A 12786-nucleotide genomic window follows, 5' to 3' on the forward strand; every position below is an offset into this window, starting at 1 on the left:
GTGAGGATGGGAACGTAGATCGACCGGTAAATTGAGAGCTTTGCCTTCCGGCTCAGCTCCTTCTTCACCACAACGGATCGATACAGCGTCCGCATTACTGAAGACGCCGCACCGATCCGCCTGTCGATCTCACGATCCACTCTTCCCCCACTTGTGAACAAGACTCCGAGGTACTTGAACTCCTCCACTTGGGGCAGGGTCTCCTCCCCAACCCGGAGATGGCACTCCACCCTTTTCCGGGCGAGAACCATGGACTCGGACTTGGAGGTGCTGATTCTCATCCCAGTCACTTCACACTCGGCTGTGAAGCGACTGGGATGAGAATCAGCACACTGAGCAACATTAAACAGTTAAATTACCTACAATTTAAAACAATTAAAATATTGCTTCTATTGTTTAAAAATATGTCATATGTCAAATGGAATGAATGAAAAAACATTCCTACAGTGTATTAAAAAAAAATGTACACATTGCATTTCTTTTTCAATGTTGTGCCATCTAAAACTAAAATAAAAGTATTGAACTATTCCCTAATGAAAGAATTGTCAATATTTCTCTAAAACAATTATGCATGGTAATCTAAAATGACGTAGAAGATGGATGGAATGCTCCACAAGTAAAAACCCATTTACCTATTTTTTTTTTTTTTACTGCCGCTTGTCAATAAAAAAGCACCTTGTGTGGGTACAACGTAATATAATGTATATGTTTCTCTTTCAGGCTAATGAGGAAGAACTTGGTGTGCCTTACAACAGTGTTCAATTTGAGTCTCTGAGCAAACGATCTTGGACTGATATGCTGCTGCAAATATACAAGGTCAAAAAGCCTTCCATTTGGTGTCTGTCATACGTTATTTTTAATTGGAACTTTTAATGGAAACACAAACCTTGACTGTTCCTCCAGCAGGTTTTGGTGCTGTCTCGTGTATCACTGTGCAGTCCAAACGTAGATTGGCAAAAATGTTGTAAAGATGAAGACAGTATTCTCAACATCCACTCACTCCCCAGTAACCTGTACTCTCACCATGAGCTCCAGCTGCTATCGTGGCTCAATTTACACTATCAGTGCATGAGGGACAAAGTGTGGGGTTCAGGTATCTACATTGATAATCCTGCTTGATTTTGTGGAATTGTTGCAACTTTTCCAAAGTGCTCTTGTTCCTTCTGCTTGCAGGTACTATTCCACCAGTACGCTGGATTGTCAATTTTGACTTGGACTTGACTGATGGACTGGTGCTAGGCTCTGTGCTCGCCGCCCACTGCCCATACCTGGTGAGTATGGATGCATGAATAAAAAATGTAATCATTCATCTAATCATCCTTACGCTGGAAACATGGCCCTCTTAAAAAGAGTAAAAAAAGAAGAAGAAGTAATCCAAGTTATTTTTGCTTGTAATGACAAAAACAAATCTGCCAATGGAACAAGTCATTATATTTAAGCTTTAAAAACTTAAAAGTATCTTGAAATTAGCAATTAAAACATATTATTAGCTATACTAGTATTGTGAAAATGTGTGCCTTACAACAACAAACCTGTGATGCTCAAATGTATTTTTTTTTTAGTTTTTTTTTTTAGAAGATATCTTGCCTAAAAAAGAAGTTCTTATCTCTCACTGAAAACATACTATGTAGAGCAGGGGTAGGAAACCTGTGGCTCTTTTGATGACTGCATCTGGCTCTCAGATAAATCTTAGCTGAAATTTGCTTAACATGATGGGTAGCACGGTGGAAGAGGGGTTAGTGCGAAGAAGAAGTACGACGATCCTGAGTAGTCCTGGGTTCAATCCCGGGCTCGGGATCTTTCTGTGTGGAGTTTGCATGTCTTCTCCGTGACTGCGTGGGTTCCCTCCGGGTACCAAACCCCCCCCCGTGCGTCGGTTGAGGTGGACGGGGTTGGGGGGCGGGGTTTGGTGGTAGCGGGGGTGTATATTGCAGCCGGAAGAGTTAGGGCTGCATGGGATTCTGGGTATTTGTTTTGTTGTGTTTATGTTGTGTTACTGTGCGGATATTCTCCCGAAATGTGTTTGTCATTCTTGTTTGGTGTGGATTCACAGTGTGGCGCATATTTCTAACAGTGTTAAAGTTATTTATACGGGCACCGCCAATGTAACCTATATCGCTGTTGGCCAAGTATGCGTTGCATTCACGTATGTGTGCGTGCTGAAGCCGCACACATTATGTGACTGGGCCAGCATTCGTTGGACTGGGTGAAAAGTGGACGTGATGATTTTTGGGAGGGGCACTGAATTTGAGAGTCTCCTGGGAGGGTTGGCAAGTATGAGAATTAGCGGTGAATTCGGTGTTACCGCGGCACCGCCGCTGAATTTAATCAGTGGGCCAGCTCTAGTGTTAATTTGATATTGCCTCTAGGGCCAAGTAAAATTACACGGCGGGCCAAATTTGGCCCGCGGGCCAGAGTTTGCGCTAAATGGATTGCGCTCCTTATTTTGCTCACCTAAGAGACGCAATATTCTACTCATGACCTTAGTAGATCAGCTTTGCGTGTGCTGTGAAGTTTGCACATGTTTTAGTACACACAAACCTTAGTAAATCAGGCCCTAAATGTTGTTATGATCTTTTTAGATTTCAAGCCACTTTCAGAGGATGTACACGAAAACCTCTACACTGGAGCAGATTCTGCACAACAACATCATTGTGATCCAGGCCTTAACCACACTTTCTCTCAACATCGATCTGCAGGTAAAATGAACGTACTGCACTCTCAACTAGCCATTGTTAGCTTTGGGATTATCCGTTACCTGGAATGTCATGTATCATAATTGCAAGTTTATATGTGCAGCCCACAGACTTGACAGATCCCAACCCGGTGCAAATGTTGATGCTGTGTGTTCATTTATATGAGAGGCTCCCACAATACCGGCCCGTAAACACCATTACCCTCTCTGGAAGCCTGAACAGCACTTTCAGCAAAAAGGTCAATCACATATAAATATGCCGGAGCTACCTGGTAAAATATAATTTCACTGTATTGCTGTGTCCTTGCAGTAATGTGTGTGTTGTTTTTGTGTTTCAGGTGCATATGAAAAACCCGTCTACTTGCGTGGTCAAATACCGGGCATTTTTCCTAGGAGAGGATGCCAGTTGGTTTTCCCTGCCTGACGGTTCTGCAGTGACCATTCCTTCAAAGTAAACAAGAATGGAGTCAGATCACTATCCAATTTGTAAATGCACTAGACACTATTATGGGTGTTACGATACGGAAACAGTGTGTTTGGATTCAGATTTTTCAGTACAGCGGCGTACCATGTACACATTAAAAGGGCCAACATGAAGTGATCCTCACTGTTTTGCGTCTACTCGGTAAACAAATCCAGTGCAGGCTGTCTTTTGGTGAGCAGGAGGCATGGATAGTTATAGTGCCAAGGAGAAGTCACAGCTTGAAAACCCTCATCTGTTGTTAAAGTGTCCTGTTTGGGAAGACTTAGTTTTCCCGGTTAAATGCATAAACAAACAAAAACAAGTGGATAAGACGAAAGCAGTGTTCTGCCAGTGTTTAGTCTACCTGTTTGCTTTTGCTCATAATTACATTAGAATGCATTTGGTCTGCCAGAGAATAAATTGATGTAGCAGGAGGGATCAGTGATGCTAACTCATCAACTTTGTTGCTATATTTAGTGAGGAAACTGACTTTATATCAGATACTTTTCTTTTGTCTCTTTTGACAAATCTGGAGAGTGGTAGAATCTGAAATGTAAGCACATATAGCTTATTTAATGAGCACTGGGCGATGCCGTGGGTCTCTCTTCCCCATGTACAAGCTCTTACAGGCGGATCTGTATTGTGACATTTAAAATGACAAGTAGAAGTGAGAGAAGTAAGTTTGTTTGTACAAAACCCAAAACCAGTGAAGTTAGCACGTTGTGTAAATCGTAAATTAAACAGAATACAATGATTTACAAATCCTTTTTAATAGAGGTGTCCGATAATATCGGCCTGCCGATATTATCGGCAGATAAATGCGTTAAAAGGTAATATCGGAAATTATCGGTATTGGTTTTTTATTATCGGTATCGTTTTTTATTTTTTTATTTTTTATTTTTTATTAAATCAACATAAAAAACACAAGATACACTTACAATTAGTGCACCAACCCAAAAAACCTTCCTCCCCATTTACACTCATTCACACTCATTCACAAAAAAGGGTTGTTTCTTTCTGTTATTAATATTTTGGTTCCTACATTATACATCAATATATATCAATACAGTCTGCAAGGGATACAGTCCGTAAGCACACATGATTGTGCGTGCTGCTGGTCCACTAATAGTACTAACCTTTAACAGTTAATTTTACTCATTTTCATTAATTATTAGTTTCTATGTAACTGTTTTTATATTGTTTTACTTTCTTTTTTATTAAAGAAAATGTTTTTAATTTATTTATCTTATTTTATTTTATTAATTTTTTTTAAAAGCACCTTATCTTCACCATACCTGGTTGTCCAAATTGGGCATAATAATGTGTTAATTCCACGACTGCATATATCGGTTGATATCGGTATCGGTTGATATCGGTATCGGTAATTAAAGAGTTGGACAATATCGGATATCGGCAAAAAGTAATTATCGGACATCCCTACTTTTCAACTTATATTCAATTGAATAGACTCCAAAGACAATATACTTAATGTTCGAACTGGTAAACTTTGTTATTTTTTGCAAATATTAGCTCATTTGGAATTTGATGCCTGCAACATGTTTAAAAAAAGTTGGCACAAGTGGCAAAAAAGACTGAGAAAGTTGAGAAATGCTCATCAAACACTTATTTGGAACATCCCACAAGTGAACAGGCTAATTGGGAACAGATGGGTGCCATGATTGGGTATAAAAGCAGCTTCCATGAAATGCTCAGTCATTCACAAACAAGAATGGGGCGAGGGTCACCACTTTGTCAACAAATGAGTGAGCAAATTGTCGAACAGTTTAAGAACAGCATTTATCAACAAGCTATATGGCAAAGAATTTAGGGATTTCACCATCTACGGTCCATAATATCATCAAAAGGTTCAGAGAATCTGGAGAAATCACTGCATGTAAGTAGCAAGGCTGAATACCAACATTGAATGCTCGTGACCTTTGATCCCTCAGGCGGTACTGCATCAAAAACCGACATCACTGTGTAAATGATATCACCACATGGGCTCAGGAACATTTCAGAAAACCACTGTCAGTAACTACAGTTTGTCGCTACATCTGTAGGTGCAAAGCAAAAGCCATTTATCAACAACACCCAGAAACGCCGCCGGCTTTGCTGGGCCCAAGCTCATCTAAGATGAACTGATGCAAAGGTGATAAGTGTTCTGTGGTCTGACGAGTCCACATTTCAAATGTTTTTTGGAAACTGTGGACGTCGTGTCCTTCCGGACCGAAGAGGAAAAGAACCATCCTGACTGTTATAGGCGTAAAGTTGAAAAGCCAGCATCTGTGATGGTATGGGGGTGTATTAGTGCCCAAGGCATGGGTAACTTACACATCTGTGAAGGCACCATTAATGCTGAAAGGTACATACAGGTTTTGGAGCAACATATGTTGCCATCCAAGCAACGTCTTTTTCACGGACACCCCTGCTTATTTCAGCAAGGCAATGCCAAGCCACATTCTGCACGTGTTGCAACATCGTGGCTTCATAGTAAAAGAGTGCGGGTACTAGACTGGCCTGCCTGTAGTCTAAAATACGACAACGGAGACCCCGGACTGCTGTACATCAAGCAAGAATGGGAAAGAATTCCACCTGAAAAGCTTCAAACATTGGTCTCCTCAGTTCCCAAACGTTTACTGAGTGTTGTTAAAAGGAAAGGCCATGTAACACAGTGGTAAAAATGCCCCTGTGCCAACTTTTTTGGAACGTGTTGCTGCCATTAAATTCTAAGTTAATGTTTATTTGCAAAAAAAAAATAAGTTTCTCAGTTCCAAAATTAAATATCTTATCTTTGCAGTCTATTCAATTGAATATAAGTTGAAAAGGATTTGCAACTCATTGTATTCTGTTTTTATGTACGATTTACACAACATGCCAACTTCACTGGTTTGAGGTTTTGTATATTCATTGTCCATTTTTGTTTATATAGCCACAAAATATGCATCTGAAGTCGCATAGACCATCGCGAGACCTCACTGTAAAAGCTTTTAGTTCAGCAGACAACAGAGGATGTTTTCTGTTTTTATTTACGATTTACACAATGTGCCAACTTCACTCGTTTTGGGTTTTATAGTTGTAAACATATTTGTATGTTTTTTACAAATTCTTTGCCAATTTGACATTTACGTCATTACACCATATTTGCCGCTAACAGCATTATGTCCAACAACCTACCCCACCTCCATCCTGCCCCAACCCACCAACCATTAAGCTCCTGAACCCTCACCACTGCCACAAATACTGTAGATAAGTCCTGTGAGAAACACTGGTGCTGCCATTGTTCAGCGGGGATGGTGAACGAGGCTACGAACTGAAACTTTTACCCAAAATGAACTAAACCGTGACCTTGTAACCGAGGTACATACCCAGCCGCAATGGTGCCGTACCTTTACAGCCCTAAAAATTGTCCCTTTGAACGTTTGTGCTAAGATCATAGCACAGCTAAATATATTTTTTAATATGTGTCAATTTGGGTCCTAATGCTATCATTAAAAATGAAAAGACAGGACTAAATCCTCAGCCTTCCCGGTAAGGTCTATTCAGGTGTACTGGAGAGGAGGCTACGCCGGATAGTTGAACCTCGGATTCAGGAGGAACAGTGTGGTTTTCGTCCTGGTCGTGGAACTGTGGACCAGCTCTATACTCACGGCAGGGTCCTTGAGGGTGCATGGGAGTTTGCCCAACCAGTCTACATGTGCCTTGTGGACTTGGAGAAGGCATTTGACCGTGTCCCTCGGGAGGTCCTGTGGGGAGTGCTCAGAGAGTATGGGGTATCGGACTGTCTGATTGTGGCTGTCCGCTGCCTGTATGATCAGTGTCTGAGCTTGGTCCGCATTGCCGGCAGTAAGTCGGACACGTTTCCAGTGAGGGTTGGACTCCGCCAAGGCTGCCCTTTGTCACCGATTCTGTTCATAACTTTTATGGACAGAATTTCTAGGCGCAGTCAAGGAGTTGAGGGGATCCGGTTTGGTGGCTGCAGGACTAGGTCTCTGCTTTTTGTAGATGATGTGGTCCTGATGGCTTCATCTGGCCAGGATCTTCAGCTCTCACTGGATCGGTTCGCAGCCGAGTGTGAAGCGACTGGGATGAGAATCAGCACCTTCAAGTCCGAGTCCATGGTTCTTGCCCGGAAAAGGGTGGAGTGCCATATCCGGGTTGGGGAGGAGACCCTGCCCCAAGTGGAGGAGTTCAAGTACCTAGGAGTCTTGTTCACGAGTGAGGGAAAAGTGGATCGTGAGATCGACAGGCGGATCGGTGCGGCATCTTCAGTAATGCGGACGCTGTATCGATCTGTTGTGGTGAAGAAGGAGCTGAGCCGGAAGGCAAAGCTCTCAATTTACCGGTCGATCTACGTTCCCATCCTCACCTATGGTCATGAACTTTGGGTTATGACTGAAAGGACAAGATCACGGGTACAGGCGGCCGAAATGAGTTTCCTCCGCCGGGTGGCGGGGCTCTCCCTTAGAGATAGGGTGAGAAGCTCTGCCATCCGGGAGGAGCTCAAAGTAAAGCCGCTGCTCCTCCACATCGAGAGGAGCCAGATGAGGTGGTTCGGGCATCTGGTCAGGATGCCACCCGAACGCCTGTTTAGGGCACGTCCGACCGGTAGGAGACCACGGGGAAGACCCAGGACACATTGGGAATACTATGTCTCCCGGCTGGCCTGGGAACGCCTCGGGATCCACCGGGAAGAGCTGGACGAAGTGGCTGGGGAGAGGATAGTCTGGGCTTCCCTGCTTAGGCTGCTGCCCCCGCGACCCGACCTCGGATAAGCGGAAGAAGATGGATGGATGGAGGACTAAATTGAACGCTGGTTAATATGTGACTTCATGTCCCAATCCGAGCGTTCTGATTGAACTTTTTACCTTGACATGTCAGCAGATTTAACCTGTACACAAGTTGAGATTTATGGAGTATACAGTATAGCCTTCAGTGCCACAATAGCATTAGCGGGGCTGCTTTTCTCTATATGTGTTAACACAACAAAGTGTTTGTGTGAGGGCTTGATAACCGCGTTAATTTTTCTTCGAGGGCAATATGCAGACTCTTACCACTAAATCATCACTGTCATGTTCTGATGCGGTAAAACTGATGCTGGATATTGAGACGGTCTGTTATCAGAGAGTGTCCTGTTGTTTTCACAGGAAGAGCACTGAGCTGATAGTCCGGCACAACTGCTCCTCCCTGCAACCTAAAGAAGCTGTCCTTCTGCTCATCTCCGCTTCTGTTTCCAACTTGCAAGGCACCACTTTGGTCTTCAATGTCAACTCCCGCGTCGAACAAATCAAAGCCGCAGTGAGTACACCATCAATTATGGCTTTATTTGAGTGGAGCAAACTGGATGTTTGACCTTTGCTACAGAAAATAATCTTGACAAGGTGTGTACAATGTTTGGACATACAGTCAAGCCCGACAATATACAAACCCCGTTTCCATATGAGTTGGGAAATTGTGTTAGATGTAAATATAAACGGAATACAATGATTTGCAAATCCTTTTCAACCCATATTCAATTGAATGCACTACAAAGACAAGATATTTGATGTTCAAACTCATAAACTTTATTATTTTTTTGCAAATAATAATTAACTTCGAATTTCATGGCTGCAACACGTGCCAAAGTAGTTGGGAAAGGGCATGTTCACCAATGGCCTTTCCTTTTAACAACACTCAGTAAACGTTTGGGAACTGAGGAGACACATTTTTTAAGCTTCTCAGGTGGAATTCTTTCCCATTCTTGCTTGATGTACAGCTTAAGTTGTTCAACAGTCCGGGGGTCTGCATTGTGGTATTTTAGGCTTCATAATGCGCCACACATTTTCAATGGGAGACAGGTCTGGACTACAGGCAGGCCAGTCTAGTACCCGCACTCTTTTACTATGAAGCCACGTTGATGTAACATGTGGCTTGGCATTGTCTTGCTGAAATAAGCAGGGGCGTCCATGGGAACGTTGCTTGGATAGCAACATATGTTGCTCCAAAACCTGTATGTGCCTTTCAGCATTAATGGCGCCTTCACAAATGTGTAAGTTACCCATGTCTTGGGCACTAATACACCCCCATACCATCACAGATGCTGGCTTTTCAACTTTGCGCCTATAACAATCCGGATGGTTCTTTTCCTCTTTGGTACAAAGGACACGACGTCCACAGTTTCCAAAAACAATTTGAAATGTGGACTCGTCAGACCACAGAACACTTTTCCACTTTGTATCAGTCCATCTTAGATGAGCTCAGGCCCAGCGAAGCTGACGACGTTTCTGGGTGTTGTTGATAAACGGTTTTCGCCTTGCATAGGAGAGTCTTAACTTGCACTTACAGATGTCGCGACCAACTGTAGTTACTGACAGTGGGTTTCTGAAGTGTTCCTGAGCCCATGTGGTGATATCCTTTACACAATGATGTCGCTTGTTGATGCAGTACAGCCTGAGGGATCGAAGGTCACGGGCTTAGCTGCTTATGTGCAGTGATTTCTCCAGATTTTCTGAACCCTTTGATGATATTACGGACCGTAGATGGTGAAATCCCTAAATTCCTTGCAATAGCTGGTTGAGAAAGGTTTATCTTAAACTGTTCAACAATTTGCTCACGCATTTGTTGACAAAGTGGGGACCCTCGCCCCATCCTTGTTTGTGAATGACTGAGCATTTCATGGAATCTACTTTTATACCCAATCATGGCACCCACCTGTTCCCAATTTGCCTGTTCACCTGTGGGATGTTTCAAATAAGTGTTTGATGAGCTTTCCTCAACTTTATCAGTATTTATTGCCACCTTTCCCAACTTCTTTGTCACGTGTTGCTGGCATCAAATTCTAAAGTTAATGATTTTTTGCAAAAAAAAAATGTTTATCAGTTTGAACATCAAATATATTGTCTTTGTAGCATATTCAACTGAATATGGGTTGAAAATGATTTTCAAATCATTGTATTCCGTTTATATTTACATCTAACACAATTTCCCAACTCATATGGAAACGGGGTTTGTACAATTTTCAAATATATGTTTTGTTACACCCCTAAAAGGACTGTTGGACACATACACACATATCAATTTCCAATTAGTGTTTATGTATTTAGAATTGAATGCCATAAAGGGTGAAGTTTATGTGTCCCACTGCTTTTGTCCAAATAGGGCCTGATCTAAATATCATGCGCTAAATAACATATCCATCCATTCATCCATGTTTTATCGCTTGTCCCTCCTGTTGCAAACTATAAAATTGTGTGTGCTATTGCGGTTTGCAGGTGATCCACTAAGACTGCGTGTACAGTTGATAACAAGTGCAAAAGTGGTGCACACGCCCTATTTACTTTAAATAAGGTTTATGCATGTACTACCAGCTAAAACTAAAGAGAGATTCATTTCCATATTCACATCATATGTTTCGAAAGTCCAACCTCTGCTGTTTTGTTACGTTGTGCACTATGTACCATATTTTTCAGACTCTAAGGCGCAATTAAAATCCTTTCATTTTCTCAAAACTCGACAGTGCGCCTTATATAACCTGGTGCGCCTAATGTACGGAATTATTTTGGTTGTGCTTACCAACCTAGAAGCTATTTTATTTTGTACATGGTGAAATAATAAGTGTGACCAGTAGATGGCAGTCACACATAAGAGATACGTGTAGACTGCAATATGACTTAAGTAAACAACACCAAAATTGTATATGTTCCTTTGAAAATATAGAACATTACACACTGCGCTCAAAAATGTATCAAAATGTTTTAGTACGACTTTGGTAAGCACCGCTTGATGAATTGTACTGTGCTTCAACATACGATTATTATTATGGTGTGTGTATAAGGTAAGACATATTATCTGCCGTTTAGTTTTGCAATATATTATGCAACTTTTCTTACCCTCTGGTACGTGCTGATGTGTATTTGGGATCTGCATAAGTCCTGAAAATTTGCGCACGTCTGCCTTTGTTGTCCGTGACGACCCCGTAGTCGATAAGCTTCTTCTTTTTCTCTTATCTTCTTGTTAAGGGACATTCATCCTCCGCTGTTGCCATTTCTAATATAAAGTAGTGTAAAGATCTTACTTATATCTGTCAGTAAACTCGCCATAAAAGCGCTAAAACATACCGGTGTAATGAGTTTACATTATTTACCCAAGGAACTTTAGTTATTAGAGAGTTCCGGTCAGACGGTTTTACACGGGACACATTTCCGGCGTTGTTATTGCACTAGTGAGCCATGGATGAGGAGACGCTGCTCCGTTATTGTTTTAAGTAAAGTCTGAATGTCATTAAAACAGTTAGCTCCATCTTTTGACACTTCTTCCACTCCCGTCTTTGCACGCTACACCGCTACAACAAAGATGACGGAGAAAAGACGCTGCCGAAGGTGACCCACGTAAATAAGACGATTGAAGATGATCTGTAAAACATAATCTATGCAACATTTTGACCATACAACCACCATTACATGTTATGTAGACCACAAGGAAGTGTTTTCAATTTAAAAAAGAAAAAAAAATATATACAACCCCTTTAATGCGCCCTATAATCCGGTACGCCTTTTGTATAAAAATAGACCTGACTCGACCCGCTCATCGGCGGTGCGCCTTATAATCCAGTGCGTCCTTTGGTCCGTAAAATATGGTAGTTTAGTCACCATTTATGGTGATAAACTGTAGAAGTGTGATGTAGACAACATTTAGAACACTAAAGGTACGTACGCTCTGGGAGGTGGCGATGTTGTATTGGTACGTCTGGAACAGGCCTGGGCAATTATTTTGACTCGGGGGACCAAATTTAGAGAAAAAAATGTGTCTGGGGGCCAGTATATTTATTTTTAGGAAAATTAATACAAAACCTCACAATAAAGTCTGATTAAATGCTAAAAATGTTATGACAGACCGCCTTAAAAACAGAATGGAATTTAATTTTTTTCTATGAACGATAAAACCCTGAATATTGACAACATATGAACGTCACACCCCCTCTTAATCGACATATTTTACAATCAAACAAAATGCAACAAAAATGCAACAAACACAGCGAAATATCAACGTGAAGGGTAAAAAAACAAAAAACCTCTACAATCTGATATATCTGATACATCACTAAGCTTTAGAACTTTCTTGTAAAAACCTCCTTACGCGTCTGTCCCTGACACCCGCATTTCAAGCTGGCCGCTCTGGAAACTCTCTTTGGAAACGCTCCCCACCCACACTGCTTGACATAGATTACCATAGTAACTAGTAGGGTTGTACGGTATACGGGTATTAGTATAGTACCGCGATACTAATGAATCATATTCTGTACCATACCGCCTCTGAAAAGTACCGGTCTGCCACACCCTAAGATTTTTTGTTAAAATAAAGCCAATAATGCAATTTTTTCTGGTCCCCTTTATTTAGAAAAATATCGAAAAGTACCGAAAAGTATCGAAATAATATTGGTATCAAGACAACACTAGTCACTAAAATATCATGCAAAAGCGCAGATTCCAACCATTGAAATACGTTGTATAGTTCAAGACTTAGGGTATTCAGAAAACATCACTGCACATCATAATGGCAGCTACAGTTTCCATCTTAAAGATCTAAAAAAAATATTTGGCAATGTTCGGCGGGCCAGATTGAAAAGCTTAACGGGCTGCATGTGGCCCCCGGG

General features: G+C 41.7%; 1 protein-coding gene across 1 annotated transcript in view; it reads left to right on the forward strand.

The window, feature by feature from the left end:
- Nucleotides 1-12786, forward strand: part of LOC133617766 (cilia- and flagella-associated protein 47-like) — a 165910-nt gene that overhangs the window by 79675 nt on the left and 73449 nt on the right. The window contains exons 35-41 of the mRNA XM_061977973.1: nucleotides 721-816; nucleotides 907-1093; nucleotides 1174-1271; nucleotides 2583-2699; nucleotides 2800-2934; nucleotides 3034-3146; nucleotides 8303-8453. Of these exons, the coding sequence (XP_061833957.1) occupies nucleotides 721-816; nucleotides 907-1093; nucleotides 1174-1271; nucleotides 2583-2699; nucleotides 2800-2934; nucleotides 3034-3146; nucleotides 8303-8453 (897 nt within the window). The remainder of the gene's footprint in view (nucleotides 1-720; nucleotides 817-906; nucleotides 1094-1173; nucleotides 1272-2582; nucleotides 2700-2799; nucleotides 2935-3033; nucleotides 3147-8302; nucleotides 8454-12786) is intronic.

This window comes from Nerophis lumbriciformis, linkage group LG01 (assembly GCF_033978685.3).
Source record: "Nerophis lumbriciformis linkage group LG01, RoL_Nlum_v2.1, whole genome shotgun sequence".
NCBI classification, from domain to species: Eukaryota; Metazoa; Chordata; class Actinopteri; order Syngnathiformes; family Syngnathidae; genus Nerophis; species Nerophis lumbriciformis.